At 32.1% G+C, this 18,769-nt stretch overlaps 4 protein-coding genes across 4 annotated transcripts; 2 read left to right on the forward strand and 2 right to left on the reverse strand.

Moving 5' to 3' along the window:
• Window positions 1-442: 442 nt before the first annotated feature.
• On the reverse strand, window positions 443-4,016 carry LOC110672349 (ankyrin repeat-containing protein At2g01680). Its single transcript, XM_021835106.2, has 4 exons — window positions 3,829-4,016; window positions 3,344-3,681; window positions 2,316-2,725; window positions 443-1,706 (listed from the first exon to the last, which is right to left on the reverse strand). The coding sequence occupies exons 1-4, from the start codon at window positions 3,999-4,001 to the stop codon at window positions 831-833; spliced, it is 1,797 nt and encodes a 598-aa protein (XP_021690798.2). The 5' UTR covers window positions 4,002-4,016; the 3' UTR covers window positions 443-830.
• Window positions 4,017-5,229: 1,213 nt separating this feature from the next.
• LOC110672383 (probable calcium-binding protein CML25) lies at window positions 5,230-6,396 on the forward strand. Its single transcript, XM_021835152.2, has one exon. It carries the CDS (start codon window positions 5,612-5,614, stop codon window positions 6,188-6,190), a length of 579 nt encoding a protein of 192 aa, XP_021690844.1. The 5' UTR covers window positions 5,230-5,611; the 3' UTR covers window positions 6,191-6,396.
• Window positions 6,397-9,296: 2,900 nt separating this feature from the next.
• On the forward strand, window positions 9,297-14,177 carry LOC110672355 (uncharacterized). Its single transcript, XM_058136407.1, has 5 exons — window positions 9,297-9,683; window positions 10,694-10,860; window positions 12,239-12,538; window positions 12,650-12,913; window positions 13,617-14,177. The coding sequence occupies exons 1-5, from the start codon at window positions 9,350-9,352 to the stop codon at window positions 13,992-13,994; spliced, it is 1,443 nt and encodes a 480-aa protein (XP_057992390.1). The 5' UTR covers window positions 9,297-9,349; the 3' UTR covers window positions 13,995-14,177.
• A 781-nt stretch (window positions 14,178-14,958) lies between these two features.
• On the reverse strand, window positions 14,959-15,556 carry LOC110672356 (uncharacterized). Its single transcript, XM_021835119.2, has one exon. The coding sequence runs from the start codon at window positions 15,395-15,397 to the stop codon at window positions 15,167-15,169; it is 231 nt and encodes a 76-aa protein (XP_021690811.1). The 5' UTR covers window positions 15,398-15,556; the 3' UTR covers window positions 14,959-15,166.
• Between the last annotated feature and the right edge of the window lie 3,213 nt (window positions 15,557-18,769).

Here is an 18,769-nt window from a genome sequence, read left to right on the forward strand (position 1 = left end):
ATGCCCATATACCCATACATAATACAAGTATGAAAGCAGTATCAAACTCAAACTACCTATATACAAGATAACTGTGCTATCTCAGGTTTAAAGATTATATGCACTGATATGATTTATGACAAAACATTGACAAGAGTAAACTACATGTGCTTGTCATAAGCGTCACTGGTTCGGCCTACTTATCATTTATAAGTGCCTATCATGTTTGTTATATGGCATAAGACTCACCATTCCATCTTATTTATATCTCATATAAATAACTTGAGAACAAACATGAATACAATTTTTCTGGATAAGTCATGTCCTTATTATGAAGTATCCTCGATTGTGAACCTATTTATGATACTTCGTGCTAGAAATATTGTCACTCATATTCTTAACAACTTAAGAATAATATTTCTAACAAAATATCAATAGACTTTTTCTATTACACATAAATATATTATGTAAATGGAAAAGTGAAAATGCCTTTATTAATAAAAATATGTACAGATACATACTAAATGATATGCTCTAGGGCATACTACTAACAGTTCTTTCTCCTATGCAAATTATTGCTATGAACAACGAGAACCACTTCATGCATAGGAGATCAAGTTACAAGAACTACCATATACAAAATTATACATTCCTCAATAATCTTCTGTAAACAACTACAATACAGAAGAAAATTAGCCAACTCTCGCACGCCAAGCCCTAAAATCCAGAAATGCAACCAACCATCAACAGTTTTTTTTTTTTTTTTCCCTTCTTCTTTGGCTGGGAAAAAGCATAGTTGATTGCGAATATCAACAGCAAAGAGATCATAATAGGAGAGTCTAATGCAGTGTTCACAAAGCATATATCTTCTCCATATCAGAGTTGTAGTCTTCAATATCTGATATGTTTGCCGAGTACAGAGACCATGAGAAAGACTTACTTCCACTGGCCCTTTTTATGCGTCTCTGGGAATCTTTAAAAACTCCAAAATGTTGTCGGAAAACAAAGTAGCCCATACTTGCAAGTGTCCCAACAAGAATTGGTGCCCCCATTAAGGTTATTGTTATAGCCATCCACGAACTGCCTTTTCCCACTATCACAAAAGCCACAGAAAGAAAAGACCCACACGTGCAAGCACAGGCAGCCCACATCAGTTTGTTAACAACTGATACAACCTGTTTCTGAGCTGTAGTGTCCCACGCCACCAAGGTGATCTGGACCACGACAACGGCTAGAGATATGAATAGAGATGTTGCATTTAGAAGGCAAAAAACTTGGAAACCAACATTATCAGCTATCTTAGCCTTCCCTGCTTCACTTCCATCTGTTATATATTGCCCAGGCAAGTTGAATATAGCCAAGAAGGCAATAGAAGCAAAAAGAACAGCAACAACAGTTACAGAGTTGGTGGTATTTTGGACAGCCTCTCTGTGAAGTTTCCTTAGTTCTTTTGCAATACCAGAAACTCTTCTGTTAGTTTTTTCATTTTGTATGAGTTGTGAGTGCACCTCATGCTTTATATCACTCACAGTCCTCTTAAGCTCCATTGCTTCATCCACTTGTCCAACATACCTAGCATGCTTGGCACCAGCCTCTGTGAGAGCTTCCTTGATTTCCAATGCTGGTTCTCCATATTGGAGTTTATCAGCCAAATCCATTGCAGTTTCACGCTGATTATTGATGGCATTGACATCAACATATACGTAGCTTAGCAGAAGGCTTACAATCTGAAAATTGAGAAAAGAATATAAGTACAGTATATGGCTGGAGGAACAAAAATTACATTCACGCTGCTAGACCAAGTGATAAAGAGGCCATTTTATTAATATTGTGAATTAATGTTAGGTTTAGAGTTGCAGGTTTGAAAGGTAGAATATCCTTTTGCATAATAGAAAACTCAGTTTTAGCTAGGGTTTTCTGAGTAACATGAAGATTGTCAATTTAAATTGGGCTGAGTGAATGTTGATGATTGTTTATAAATGTTCTTTATTGTTACATCTTGTTTAGCTAATCAAGGTCTTAATTTGTCTGATCTGCATATGTGAGCCTAGAATCATATTCATATACACAATAATGAAATAGAATTAGTCTTAAATTCAGGTAACAGCTGAAGAAGGAAATACAGCAGCAGCAATAAGCTATCCTGTGATATGCAATTAAAAGTTTTACTTTGACAAGTAGCAGTCGACTGTTGCTACTAGCACATGATCCACCTCATTAATAAAATACTTTTGTAACTGTATTCTGCATGTGAGGGTGATAACTAATGAAGAGAAGTTAAATAGTTAATGACAAAACCAGTATGACATAATTCGAAATTCAAATAAACAACTTACCAGTGGACGAGATTTCCTTGTGGCTATATGCACTGCCCTGTTACCCTTCTTGTCACGCTCATTCAGTATTGAGGAATCAGCCGATAATATGGCCTCCACTACAGCAGTGCTCTGACCCTTTACAGCCATGTGGAGCGCAGTTTGGCCTTTCTTATCTTTGATGCATACAATATCTGGATCACGGTCTATTAATAATTTTACAATTCGAACAAGGCCATACCTAGCAGTTGTGTGCAATGCCGTTTTCCCATTTTTCCTCACTATCCTGACTGAGCTGACATCAGCATCCAAGATAGCATTCACCACATCCAAATGATCTTGAACAGCTGCTGAGTAAAGGGGGCTAGTATTTGAGGAGTCACAGAACTTGCAAAGCTCAGGCCAAATGCTCAAAAGCTTTTTAACAATACCTGAAAGCAACAGCCAATAATATACCAAATTAAATGGCTTGTTGAACAATAAACATTGTTAGAAGATAAATACTCTAAAATGTGCAAGTGTTTCAATAGGAATGAAACTCAACTCTGATGACTAAAATCACATAAACCCTCTAGGATTATTATGCAAATAAATGCAGTATTTGCCTGCAGAGAACAGAGTTTCTCTTGAAAGCCCTGAAACTTGAAAAAAAGTCAATTTCTACCAGCATGATCTTTAACTTCCAATACGCATAATAAGTCAAAACTTCCACTTTAAATGAGTTAACCAGATGACTTGCTATTTTCTAGCCTCTCCCTCACACATGCTTAATAAAACCAAGAAACAAATCAAGTCATAAACACCTCTCTATTACAGGGAAACAATTGTCCCTATAATAACAAGAGAGTATGCAGTTTGGATTGATGGCTCAAGCCCCAGCTTCCCTCGTCATCAGAGTACTAGCAAGTGTAATCACACCCAAAAAAATGAAGAATTAAATTAATTCCAAACTCAGATCATAAAAAGAAAAAATAGAAAAAGAACCAATAAACAAGCAAAATCAAATTAAATGCCGAAGCCGATAAGCAGCCAAAGAATCAGAATCATACCCAAATGACCCTTCTTAGCTGCAACATGGAAGGCATCCAAGCCAGACTTGGCCCTGATCTTGACAGCTTCCACATCATAAAAGTTGATCAAATAGCTAAAAACCTCATCCAAATTATTATCTGCAGCTATATACAACGCAGTCTCCCCTGCATCAGTTTGCGTAGCCATTAGATCAGACACCGGAGAGGACCCATCAGATGGCTCATCTTTTGTCAGCTTCTCCACAATCTCTTGCAGAGAGTTAAGGTCTCCTGATCGCACGGCCAAGAAAAAAGATTGGTAGGTTATGAAGCACAGTGATTTTGGCTCCATCATAAGGTCACTCAGATCTCTGTTTCTAGAAAAAAGAAAAAGGAGAAGAAGAAAGGAAGGGACATAGGTTAATTTCTCCTTCAATGAAGAAAAGGACCAGCTGTAAAAGACTCAACCTTTATAATCCTCTCTATAAAAAAAAAAAAAGTTTTTCGTCCTTAAAGATTCTCACTTTCTGCTAAAAGACAGTTTCTTCTTCTTCCTGAATACGGATAAAGAGAGGGCCAGATGTGAAAACGAGTCCCTTGAAGTGGAGAAGAGAGTGGTGGTGGCTTTGGGAAGATGTTGAAGGTGTTTTGAATGATGGGTGGACGTGGAGATAATGGTGCCAATGGGGTCGCCCATTTGAGACTCGGAGAGCAATCAATCATGTGGAGGCCTACTGTTGAGTCCTGTGAGAATCCCATTGAAAGTCAACACAATTGTCCAATAGTTATTTGTCAGCATTAAACCATTTCTTCTTTATTACATTATCATTATTAATCTCAACTCAACACTCAACAGCCATAATAGCCGGCCAGTCAGCCAGCAAAACACGGTTTAGGCCTTTCTTGGGATCCTTGCAAAAAGAAAAAAAAAGTTTCTGCCATTTATCAAATCTGAAACGAGACTGCTAGCTCTGCAAGCTCAAGTGTATAAGTTTGATCATATTCTTGTGTTGAAAGAAGATTGTACTAAAACATATCTTAGATCAACATGGGAAACTGGAGACTTATTATCAAAATGGTTTGATGGTTTATTTCATCGCTTCTTCTTCTTCTTGTTCTTCATCTTCTTTTTGAACTGATTTCATCACTCTTCTTTCTTCCTTGCAAATATCTGGATATTATATTAATTATTGAATATTGAAAAGTCAGTGTAAAAAGGTTAAAAATAGTACTATTCCATAAATAGTCAAAGAGATGGAAATCTGTCCCCGTTACTTTGACCTTCTAGCCTTATGACTTCATGGAAAATATACAATCTGGTTTTGCAAATATATATATATATATATATATATATATATATATTTAAAAAACTTACTTTCGCCTATAAAAATTAGAATTTTTTTGGTTATTAAGATAAAATTAATATTTCTTATCAATATAAAAATCATATATTATTTTGGTAGTGGTTATTAATGCTGCTCTCTTGCTGAATATGTGAATACTGAATAAGGCCCTAAGAAAAGAAGTGGGACACTGCTTAAACCAAGCCCAAGCAGTAGATGCATTACCATGCCAACCAAATCAAAGTCCATTTGGTTTACAAAACATGCTTGCCTTGCTTGCGCCTAAATTTTCCCTTTCTCGGTTAGGCCCATCTAGGGCCTCATCAGAGGATTGTGGTCCATGGGCTACATAAGCCGGTTAATATGAGGTTTTTTTTTCCCCCAAATTTCTCCTCCCTTTCCTCTATTTTGGCCTTTGTCATACGTAGTGAAAGGAGATCAAAACTCATTGTATTTAATTATGAATAAGTCCAACAGTATTTTTGCTATATTTTCACATGCTCTATTCACATTATTCTATGGGCCCATCATTGTAATCTGTCATTATTAATTTTATTTAACATACAAAGACTTCAAATGAAAACATGAAAAGGGAATTTGATATGGGATGAAATTGTAGAGTTAAAAGACTTCTAAATTCTTAGAATTTGGAAAGGATGTATTATTAATTTCATAGTAGAGAAGTAACGTGGAAGCACTATAATTCCAACACCTTCCAAATGGGAATGAAGAATTCAACAAGAACACGTTGGAACCAGCCCAAACCCAATAGATTTTTCACCCTTCGAATATATTTGTGGTGCAATCATACCTAAACTTTCTCAATCTGCAACCTCCAAATTTAGTATCCAGAACAGCAATTTCCATCAAAGAACAGATAAATTTTCCATTCCCTTCTCAACGCACGGATATTCCCATTTTCCAGGGAAACTGTACTTTATTTTTTGGAAACCCACCTCTAGTTATGGGCTTTAAAGCGCTTTTCCACCGCAAGAAATCCAAGAAATCAGCTGATTCTTCCGGCGATCCACCTATCGGTGTCGCACCATTGACCAGATCGAGATCTCAGTCCCTCAAATTCAAACCCCAGCTTGAAGAACTCCGACAAGTTTTCAAGAAATTCGATGTAAATGGAGATGGGAAGATCTCTTCCTCTGAGCTTGGCTCCATTATGTCTAGCCTTGGCCACCAGGCCAACGAGGAGGAACTGCAGAAGATGATTACGGAATTCGACGCAGATGGAGATGGGTTCATCGATTTTCAGGAGTTCGTGGAGATGAACACACAAGGGATGGATACCGATGATGTTCTGGAGAATTTGAAGGACGCTTTCTCTGTTTATGACATTGATGGAAATGGGTCGATTTCTGCTGAGGAGCTGCATAAAGTGATGGGAAGCCTCGGCGAGCCCTGCTCTATTGCAGAGTGCAAGAAGATGATTAGTGGGGTTGATAGTGACGGCGATGGGATGATCGATTTTGAGGAGTTCAAGGTCATGATGACGGTGGGTATTAGATGGGACTCCATTAACGGTCACGGATGAATCAAGGTGCTGATAGTTGCAGCGGCATCAGATGTGGTTCTGGGTTGTGTCTGTCTCGTTTCAGAGATCTCATAGGTTCCTTTTTCCCATTTGTCTTGTTATTTTTGTTTCTTGGCTTGATTTTGATTGGAAACTCTGTGAATATTAATTTGATACAATACAATTGCTTAATATTAATTTTGTATTATGAACTTTTAATTTCTTTATCTTCTTCTTCCCGTCAAATTTCATGAAGAAATGCTTGTGAATTGTGATCTGATTTGTTGAAGAACATCCACTTCAATTGCAGGTTGGGCTAATGAATGCTTAACCATTAATTATATTAATTTTCTTTTTTTGAGGTTATATTTCAAACTGTATTTTAGTTACCTGTTGTTTTTTTTTCCATTTATAGTATTTCCCATAAGCCCCCATGATTAAATTCTCACAAGGTTCCTGGTATAAATTGTAGAGTTTTGGTTGGAACATCTTATTATCAGGATAAGAAAGGAGGAGTTGATAGAAATAAAAATAGAAATTCAGAATTAAAGAACAATTTTTTTTTTTTTGGTTTGTTTGTTATATGGAAAACTTGAGAAATGGGTTAAAACTTCCAATAACACGGTGCACACACTCAACACGGTTGACTAATTACGTGTTCTTCGTGGTGATGAAGAAGGTCTTTGCTCCATTTCTTTTAATAATTAAGGAATTCATTTAATATGGTACCAAAGTCTTAATAGATATAGTTAAGGAATTATTTTTTTAACTAACCAATCTGTATTTCTTTCCCCCTTGGGTAGTGCCAATCTTGATCGTATCTATGATGTAGATCCGATTTTCAGGTGCTTACCTTTTTAGTTTATTTTATTTTATTTGTGGTTATGTGATAGTATTAAAAAAAGAAAAGAAATGATTATTTTTAAATTTTAAATTAAAGATAAATAATTTTAAAAATTATTTTATTGACTTTAAGATGTAACAGGATAGCACATTTTTTTTATATTATTTATTAATTTTAAAATATATTATATTTATGGTAAGAAATAGAAATGAATAATTTTCACTATCTAGTATATAATTATTATTTTAATTTATTAAATTTTTATTAAATTTAAAAATTAAAAATCTTATTTAAAAAAATCAAAATTTTGACATTAATATATGTTAAAGTTGAAGAATACACATAAACTTATAAATGAATGTTATTATTTTAAGTAATTAATTTAAAAATATACCATTTATCAGCTAATTGTCATTATCTTCTACTGATTGGTATAAGCTAATAGATAAAAAATGTCACTTGATAAAAAATATTGATTAATATGTTATGTGATAAAAGATATTAATTAATTAATATGTAAATAAAAATATAAAGATAATGATTATTTAAAATTCTTTTGAAATAGTTTATCCTTCTAATTTTTAAATATTCATATTAAAAAAAGATATTGAATATTGATTTTATTTTTTATCCAATAATATATATATATGAACTAATTTAAAAATACAAATAATTTATTATTTATTAAATTTTAAATTTTAATAAAATTTATTAATTTTAAAAAATAAATTTATTTCTCAATGCTATTGGATATTGAATATAGTTCTTATTGAAAAATCTTTCTTTTTACTCACTGATTTTAGTAATTTAATTATTTTTATATAATTATATTTTTAATTTTTTTTTTCAAAATTTTGATATTTATGTTTGATATATATATATTTTGTGCTTAAAAAATAAATTTTCAATAAAAGATTTAGAGTTTGAAATTATTTAATGTCTAAAAAATATAAAAATCTGAAAAATAAAATATTAATTAAATTATTTATTTATTCACACTTAAAATAAAATTATAATTAATTAAAAATTTTATTATTAATAAAATTTTATTATTAATAAAATTTTATAATATAATTATAAAAATATAAAATATAAAAAATATTAAATTTATATTATTAAAATAATAAATAATATATAGAATATACAGATAAAATAACTAGTTTTGTATTAATTTTATCTCTTCTAAACTCCATTCAAAATACAAACTTTATAGTAAATTTATTTTTATGGTGATATTAATTTGAAATATAATAATTTATTAATTAAAAATTAGAGAGCTAGAGTTAATTATATGTTAAAAGACTAATTTTTATATAAATTTATTGGCTCATTTTACTCATTAATTTCCACGGTAATGTTATCAATTGTTTCGATATTTTTCATTAAATAATTAAATATTTTAAATTTAACTTAATTTTTTTTTATGTTTGATCTTAATTTGATAATATTTTAAAAATAAGGCAAACCTATCTATTAATCTTTAATTAAAGTTACAATTAACTCAAATAAGCTTGAGTTAAAAAATTTACATACTTGATTTGTTTCATAAGATATTTAAATAGAATATCATTATATTTAATTTTAATTTGACTTTCCTCTTATGTTTAAATATTATTTAATAAAAATTAAATTCAATTAAAATATTTTAAAAATCATATACTTGTAACTCGAGTATAGGAGAAGAGAAATTTTGCGTTGAAGTATAGTTTAACATGAAAATGACTGCTAATCGCTATCCCCATTCTGCTTAATTATGATTTTGAAATGGGATTTGCCTTTAAGATTTGTTATTAAGAAATTTCAAAATAATCAATCATTTTTAATTTAATATTATTAAAATTATTTTTAAGATTATAAAATTTTAAAGTCAAGTCTGATCCAAGTCAATAATAATAAAAAAAAAAAAAAATTAGCATGCCTTATCCATCTGATTGAGATTTGAGTTGATCTAATAAAAAATACTATAATTTTTAAAAATTAAGATATAAATTTTTATAAATCATTTTCTCTAATCATTAATATAAATATTATACCATCAAATAGAATCAAATAATATAAATAAAACAAATAATATTTACCAAATAATACTGAATAATATAAATAAAAAAAATATTTTAACTAAAAATTACCTTAAAAAGGTTGCCGAAGAGACCTTAATCTTAAAACCTTAATGCAGCACTTAAAAAAAAAAAAAAAATCAACCGCTGCTGAAATCATTGTGGGCTTTTCTACAGTAACAGGTTGTGCCCATTGCTGGCCCGACTAAGAAAAAGCTCGAATCTAGCAAAATTCACAAATTTCTGGGCACAAGCCAGCGCCTGCACTAGCGTTCAACCATGGCTGCCTCTAAGATGGTAATGGCTTCTCTAAACCACTGCCGTCCGCTTACATGCGCCGCTATGGTTACTACTTCTTATCCTACGCGCCTGGTTCCTCACCCACCAGACCTCATTAAATGGGTCAGGCGTGAAGGTGGGTTCGTGCACCAGGCGGTGAAGATATTTCAAGACGGGAACAACGGTTTCGGTTTAATTGCCACTCAAGCAATTCCAAAGGGGTCTGAGCTTATTGTTCTACCTGATCACATACCCTTGAAATTTGGGCCTCTTGAGTACGAGAATGCAGATGGGGCTACTTCTGTGTTGATTAATTTGGCTCAAAAAGTTCCTGGTATGTATTTTAGTTTGTTTTGCGATGTTGTTTCTGTTTTAATTGTCTTTTTTTGATTCCACGTAAATCGTTCGTGTGGAGTTGCTTTTGAGTTGTTATTGAAACAACTTTGCCTAGTTATAATTTCGATAAGTGATTATCAATTTATTTCACGGTGCACCTTTTTCTTTAATTCTGCAGTGAAGATTGAATCTTTGATTGGCATATTTGTTTAATAAAAATATAAATTCACAAATTCTTGTCCTCAGGTATCACAACGTGCAAATGTGGGTTCTATGTCATTCAATTATCTCTTGCTTCATAACTCTGTTCAAGTTCGTTATGTTTTCCAATAGCATAGCAATGCTTAAGTTGCTTCTATGATGGTAAACGTGTAGGTTATATAATAAGCTGCTCCATTACTGTATTCTTTAAGAATAAGCTCCTGTTGATTGACTAAGGGCGTTTTCCCTGTGGCCATAGCACTAGAATCTTAAGTGGCACAGAACCGTGGGTTCTATGTCCATATTCTGAGCTCAATAAACAATTATAATGGATAGTCATTGTCTCCTTGAGGCTTAGTATGCATAGCAATAACCTTCTCAAAGTGATAAGATCTTATAAAGATAAAATACTGATTTCCAAGAAATCTGACCTCGCATTTTTTGGCTTTCTGATTTATTTTACAGTTTCATGAGTTTGTATACTTATATCTCAAGTTCATAATAGCATCTTCAAGTTTCATAATGGTTAAATGAGTAGATGAGCTGTGAATGGTCTTTTGTGTATTTTTTTTTCATCTGAACTTGTTTTAACATGCTAAAATAATTGCTAAATAGTTATCATTTTTTCTTATGGAAAGTATTATATGAGTCTTTGGAATTGTGATGCTTTGAAATCCGACTTCCATATGCTACAAAAATCTTGTAGGTTTTATTTGCTCAATGTAGGTTGGTAACTTCATGTGTTGTAAAATAGGCTGTTTACACTTTTGAATATGAGTAAATTGGACATGTGGGAGCATTTGGCAGAGGAACTTTGGGCAATGAAATTGGGTGTGAAGCTTCTGCAAGAGAGAGCAAAGGTTGGATCCTTTTGGTGGCCATATATCAGTAATCTCCCTGAAACGTACAGCGTACCTATCTTTTTCCCCGGAGAGGATATAAAGAACTTGCAGTATGCTCCTCTTCTTCACCAGGTATTTGGATTTTTTCTTTTCTTTTTCTTTTTTTTCGAAAAAAAAAAAAGAAAGGAAATTTTATTAAAGTAGAAAAAAAGAGAATTAGAAAGTAGAGGATAAGAATCCTCCTATCATGACCAAAAGCAAATCAACAAGAAATACACACAGACAAGATTAAAAAAGTAGTTATACTGCATGACACCAAGGTCTCAACTCTCAAGACCCTGTATCATAGACCTAAGGATTTGCAAGATACAATCTTTTATTCCTATCCCTACCACCTCTTAATTTCTGGAATTTTCATAGGTGCTGACTTCTGGTGCTCTCTCAACCTTCTTTTTTCTCCTACTATAGGTGATCTGGATTGTCTCTCCTGATATATCTTTAGGTCCTATTGGTGTAGGAAATCCTAGATATTTTAGGACAGCCTATTTTGTGAAAAATTATAGAAAATGGTTTATTTATTTGATTTTATTTCAGCATTTTATCTTATTTAGTATTCCTAATTGGGGTTGAATTAGAGTTCTAAAATCTTAATGTAATTGGGATTTCTAGCTCTATAAATGGGGCTTGGTTTCTATGTTTTATTTACAGAACTATTATGCAATTGATAATTGATTTGAGCAATAAAAATTGAGAATTTGTTTCTCCCAAATCTGGGAATTAGTTTCCTTCAGCTTATAGAATTTGTTTCTCTTCTTCAAAATCCCCTCAATACCTATTGGTTCTACATTACCAATGATATTAATTATCTCAATAGCAACTGATATCTCCATACTGATAGAGATATTATAGGCAGTTACTTCTTCCATGTGGATGGGAAGTAAACCTCTTCTGAAATCTATGCATCCTTCCCGTCAAGCACTTCAACTTGTATTGACTAAATGTCTATCTGTAGACTCCACATTGAACAATAATCCTTACCAGAGGAATTGCTCTCAAAAACCCTCTCTTGAGCTGCATCTGCTTTCTTCTCCTGGAACAAAGAACAGTTCCCTAAGCATGCTTCCTCCTCTTGACGTTTATCAAGATAGGTATGCAATCCATCAATCAGCAATATTTCAGTTGACCAGCTGGAAAGCCAATATTTGCTTCGAGCTAAATTGTCAAGGGCTATGTAGTAAACTAGAAAATCCTGCCAGGTACAAATTTACATGGATCACATTATTTGTTAATGTAGTCTGACAACAAGAAATGATGCATCATTACTAATTCAAAAAAGAACAAATATAGGCTTTTCTGTTGTGAAATAAGGTCAAATGCCCCACGTTGTGTTCCTGCATATGAATTCTCTTGTCTCAGCTAGTTGGAGTGTGTACATAGCCACCCTCATTTGGCTTTCTAAATTTATCAATTTAGCTTTGAGTGCAAACAAGGAGGTCCTTTTCTGTACCAGGTAAATAAAAGATGTAGGTTTCTTCTTGATTTTGAGCAACAAGTCAAACACAGTATTGAAAATTTGAAACCAAATGATGACCCTTATGGAGGCCAAGATGTAGATGCATCCTCACTCGGATGGGCAATGTCAGCTGTTTCATCTAGGGCATTTCGTTTATATGGGAAAAAGCTCCCCAATGGAACCTATAATGATGTCCCCATGATGCTTCCTCTCATTGATATGTGCAATCATAGCTTCAATCCAAATGCACAAATTTTGCAAGAACAAGATCCAAGGAACGCAAGAATGCTTATAAAGGTATTTTTTTTCCTTCTTCTATTTTTGAACATATCATATTTTCTTTTGAATTAAAGAGTAGTCACTATGAAATTTTCTGTTGAAATTCTCATGAACTCTCTATCATGCCAGGTTGTGGCAGAGACACCAGTTAAACAAGAAAATCCTATACTACTTAATTATGGATGTTTAAACAATGATCTTTTCCTATTGGATTATGGATTTGTGATACCTTCAAACCCTTATGATTGCATTGAGCTCAGATATGATGGAGCTCTTCTTGATGCCGCAAGTATTGCTGCTGGGGTATCTTCACCTAACTTCTCTTCGCCAACTTCATGGCAACAACAAATTCTATCCCAGCTAAATTTGGATGGAGAAGCTCCTGTTCTCAAGGTTTGTGCACCTTTTAATAGGACCATTTATTTCCTTTTCAACCATTCACTTTACAAATATATGGGGACTCTAATCCTCCTCCCTGTTTATGTAGCAATAAATTGGATCAAGGTTTCATTTATTATTTTTTGGCTCGAAGTGTTTATTTCTTTCTATTTGCCTTCAAAGCATCTTAATAGTATTATCAGCAATCTTCATTCCGCTATTAGTAATTGTTAGGAATTGGGTCAAAGTCTGAAGTTATATGCCTTTCAATTTCCTTTCAAACTCAAAGCATCTTAATAGCATTATCAGCAATCTTCAAGCTGCTATCAGTAATTGTTAGGAATTTGGTCAAAGTCTGAAGTTATATATCATCCAGTTATGCGTGTGGGGTAGGATGCATTTGGCTTGTTGACTGGATATTTTTCTTGTCATTGTTTCTTCATCTTATAAATCTCTGGGAAGAGTATTTGATAGGAAGTAAACCTTCGCTGGCTTGTAACCCTGCATGAAGATGATGGAATGAGTCTCCTTTGCTTCTTTAGATTTACAAAATAGAAATAAATGATATTACCTAGAACTAGAATTCAAGTGAAAGAAGCCCCTTGAGCTCTAAGCTGGTACCAGTTGTCCATCTGTCATAATCACGCTGAATACTGTAGCAGATCTTTTTAAGCAATTTGAATGTTCATATTTTTGTCTTGTTATCTTTTTGTAACAGGTAACCTTGGGAGGTCAGGAACTAATAGAGGGACGCCTGTTGGCCGCCCTCAGAGTACTGCTTACAAGTGACATGGAAACAGTTCAAAAACATGATTTGGACACTCTCAAATCATTATCAGCTAATGCTCCTCTTGGAATTGCTAATGAAGTGGCTGCTTTTCGTACAGTTATTGCACTATGTGTGATTGCACTGGGACACTTCCCCACCAAAATAATGGATGATGAATCCCTGTTGAAACAGGGTGTTTCAACCTCAACTGAATTGGCTATCCAATTCAGAATCCAGAAGAAATCTGTAATTATAGACGTTATGAGAGATCTCACTAAAAGGGTAAAGTCATTGCTGGCAAAGGATATGACCACTGCTCAAATCTAATAGAAGTGGACTATTTTTTAGTATGACTTGTTCAATATTCTTGGTCCTACAGTCACGATCTCACCATTTATGTTGCATCCCTCCGTAATTTCTCTACTGCTTACAAATTTTTGGCATATTGTCGATGCCTCTTCTGTCAGTGTTTGTTCTATTTGAGATTATAATCAAGTTTTATTGCATGGATTCTTATCTCTATTCCACTTCTCTCCAGTATGCTAAAAACTTTTATCTAAATTCTCTTCTTATGCTTGCATCTTAAAACCTGGAAGGTGTACTAAGAGTCGACTACTAAGTGGGATTATAGTCTGTCCGACGCAAATGAAAGGGAAGTTGGGCTGGATTGCTAGAAATTGCATGGGGATTAATGGGCGTTTTCTGGTTGTCGTGCTAAATGTGCCATGTAGTTGATATTAGTAGAAATTTCAAAGCAAATGCAGAGGACATATGTGGCTTAATTCTATCCGTGCTCACAAGGGCATTTTGGTAGACATCACTAGGGACTATTTTTTAATGGCATGAATTCGTGTTTCTGCACCATGTGTAGCAGTTCTGCTGATGTATATGCATATATTTATCGTTGGCGTTGTTAAATCCGTTAAGTTTTCATATGTCATCTATTTCCAGTGTCCAACACCCGTATCCAAGTCCTAGCAACGCAAGTCTTGATGATGAAACACAAAGAAAGTAGAATTCTGCTCAAAAAGATTGGCGTTTTCTTCTTATTAGGAGAAATTTGGTGAGATCCTCTGTGTTGAAGCCCAGGTTTCAAGTACAGTGCTCCTTTTTCCAAATCATTTGCTGACTCATTTATGGCATATTCTTTACAAAATATCTTTTCCAGTCCCTTCTTTATATAGTTGGACATGGAGGAAAGAAAAAACCCCTCTTATATATATACATATATATAAGAGGGGTTTGTAAAGATGGACAATTATATATATATAGGGATGTTGTTGTTACAAAGAAGAAGAAGAAGAGAGATGTATACAAGTTCAGTAAATCCCAAAAACAGAGCAACTGGAGGCAGGGAATAAACTAAAAGCCAAAACAAAAAGGGTAAAGTGGTAAATATATCCCTAGAAATAACAGCAAAGAAAAAGATCTCTAAACTTAATAAGCATCTGCTGCTATGCAGAAATGATATTCATATATTATCCTGGGCAAACCTTCCTTTAGTTGCCCACAGAGATGGGTCTCTCGGCTAAACCCAGAGGCGAACGCGAGCGATCCCTGGTGATCTTGCATATAACTCGTCTCATCTCTGTCTGCTTCAGCGACGGATGCTTGATCTTATCGAATTCTTGCTTGATCTTTATGACTTGGCTGTGAATTGGAACACCACCGACATCGGCATCTCCATCTCCACGATGTGTGTTGCTGTTCTTGACGTGCTCCTCCTCCATTTGGTATCGAAAATTAATCCTCAAACGAAACTCACACCCTTGTTCTTTAAGGGCAGGTTGTTGGGGTCAGAAAGAGATCACACTTTAGGCTCAGCACAACTGCCTGTAAGAAGTCCTAAACGAATTGGTAAGTATGTATGTGTATATATATATATATATATATATATATATATATATACATATATATAATATATATATATATGGGGGAGCAAAGTGAGATAAAAGGCACGTTGTGGGCACCAATAAGTTGCTCAAAAAGCCAGGCTGATTCTTCAAGATAGATTTATGTAACAAATTCATATAAATGAATTTTTCCGAATTTTTCACGTGGCTCCATCTATGTCCATTTTAAGAGGAAATATGTTGAATCGTATAAGCAATCAGCCACCAAAATTGCCCTTTTGTTTGTTTTATTAAATCTGCTTATTTGTATTTTTGACCTTTTTTTTTCTTTTGATTTTCTTTTCTCCATTCGAGGTCAAAGAAATAATAAAAAATAAATAAAGTCAAGTGATTAATAAATAAATTAGTAATTAACTTTGATATGCTATATGTGAAGGTGAGATGCATGTTAAGCATGTGCAAAAGCAAAACCACACTGTAGAATTAGAATTAGAAATCAATGAAAACGTGTTGAACCAACCAGGCTACAGCATAATTAATTAACAACTGTGAGCTTCTTGACGTGAAAACATGCTTCATTCCAAGACCTAACGCTTCTATCATTAATCATTCTCTAATTAATTCATTATTCACATATAATTTTTGGGCTTATCCATCAATTATTATTTCGTAAAGTGGAAAAATATTTCTCAAAGTCTACCACGTAATATTATTTTTTTATAATATTATTACGTGATTAATATATGACAGAGTTTAATTCGTGATATTCTCTTATTATATATAAATTATAAATTATTTAATAATTATTTTATTAATATTATAATAAATAACTATTATTATATGATAACTTTTAATATATATATATATATATATCTATATATTAATTTTGTTATAAAATTTTTATTAAAAAATTTAAGAGATAAAAGTAATAAAATAAAATTTAAAATAATTAATAAAAGAGTCTAACATATGAAATTCTTTTTTTATAGTATTGTCACGTGGCTAATACATGATATTTTTTTTCATAATATTGCTACATAGTATTTTCTATTATATATAAGTTATAAATTATTTAATAATTATCTTATTAATATTATAATAAATAGTCATTATTATAAAATAATTTATAATATATTAATATATATTAATTTTATATATTTATTTATATATATATATTAATTATTTTTATCATGAATTATTTCTATCATGAAATTTTTATTGAGTTATTTAAGAAATAAAAATAATAAAAATAAAATTTAAAATAATTAATAAAAAATTAAAATATTATATTATTTTTATATATTAAAATTAAAATTAAATATATATATATATATAAAATTTAATAATCACATAAATTAAAATAAATAACTCCCTTGTTTTCATATATAGCTTGATTAAAAACCAGATTACTTGTTTTCATATATAGCTTAATATATATATATATATATAATTAAAATTATTAATAATCACATAAATTAGAATAAATAACTCCCTTGTTTTCATATTTTTTGTCTCTCTATATATGTATATTTGACGAGGGGTCTATTGGATTATCCCAAGGCAAGCGAAGGGCTTCAACTTCCAATATTGGCTTAAGGACATGCGCAAATGGTCATTAGGACAATGACTGTGAGGATAACCATCACGTTTTTGTGCGTCTTCTTTTGCCACGTGGTATTATTTTATTGGAGAAACTTTGAGGTGCTTGTTGACGTGTTCGTTATGGCGTAGTTGGTAGGTTAAACGATTGATTGATGCTGGCTGCTACTCGGATGGGCGGCTATTTGAGATTATGGTTCATTCTATTTTTTTTTAATTATAATTAAAATATATTAAATTAATTTTAGATTCATATTTTTAAAATAATTTATTTAACACCTCATTATGCTGAACTGTTAGGGCAATCATGCCACGTGGCACTTTTTTTTTTTTTTTTTTTTTATCTTGAACCACTTGTTGTGAATGTAAAGGTCAATTTAATATCGACATAATCATAATACTTAGAAAATTAATTAAGTCACACTTGTTGTGTAGATAATTGTTGCTCCCATTTTACTTCTAACCCGTCACATTTGTCAATTTAATATCGACATAATCATAATACTTAGTATCCTCCGCACCAACTCATTCTCGATGCTCCTTTCTCTGGCAGGACAATGTGACAGGTTACCACACTTATAGCTTGGCTATTAGATTGGTGAACACAATTTGTCTTTAGTTAATTTGTCTGCAAATTTTTAAACATAAAGACGCTCCATTTTGTCAAAGGGATAAATGTTAAAAAGAGCCCATAACATGCCAAGGCTTAATAGCACATAATATATGAAATGGGCCAAACTTGACGAGTTGGGTAATCCTCTAGCAGTCCTAAGCTCAATTCATTTTTTTTTTATTTTTATACTAATTAGTGATAAAATACTAATTAGTGATAATGAATTCCATAAAATATAATTATGTACACATGTTAAAAATAATTCTTTTTAATTTAATTGTCATTTTTTTGATTTGGTTGTAATTCCATGTAATATGTTTACATCACTATAAAATTACTCGTCACTAGAGCACTATGAATCCACAATATGCAATAAGTGCATAGTTTTATTTTTCTTCAACTCCTATTTTTTTTTTCTTCTTCTTGCCATTATATATCCAAGGTTATAAGTTCTTTCAACTTTCATAAATAAATTATATTTTTTTTTTGCCAATTTCATAAATAGGTTATAATCTTTTTAACATTACCTAATATATATATATATATATATATATATATATATATATATATACATCTCGGCATGGAAAAACATTTTGTTTATACATTAATGGTGTTAATTATCATCGGCAAACTTATAATAATGCTAGAATACACATAACATGTGATGAGCTTTTAAGAGAATATACTCAATAGATGTGTCATGGGGAGGATTCAGGATAATATTCACATTAATAATAAATCTAATATTTTTCTTATACATAAAACACAAAATATATTATAAATTCACCTATTTCATATATTTATTTCTTGACTTTATAATAAATTAAGTATAAATAAAAATTTTTCCAAATTAAGATGACGTTTCAGAATTATTACTTGACGTATCATTATGTAATTAATTTAGCCGACGTATCCTTTATACCTTAAAAAAACAAAATGGAATTCTTTACAGAGGCAATGAAGAAGAGTAATTGTGCCCACTGGAAATTTTGTGATAACTTGTGCTAGATAGATGAGGGAAATTTTCAGATCTTTTG

This window comes from Hevea brasiliensis, chromosome 15, assembly GCF_030052815.1.
Source record: "Hevea brasiliensis isolate MT/VB/25A 57/8 chromosome 15, ASM3005281v1, whole genome shotgun sequence".
In the NCBI taxonomy this organism is placed as follows: domain Eukaryota; kingdom Viridiplantae; phylum Streptophyta; class Magnoliopsida; order Malpighiales; family Euphorbiaceae; genus Hevea; species Hevea brasiliensis.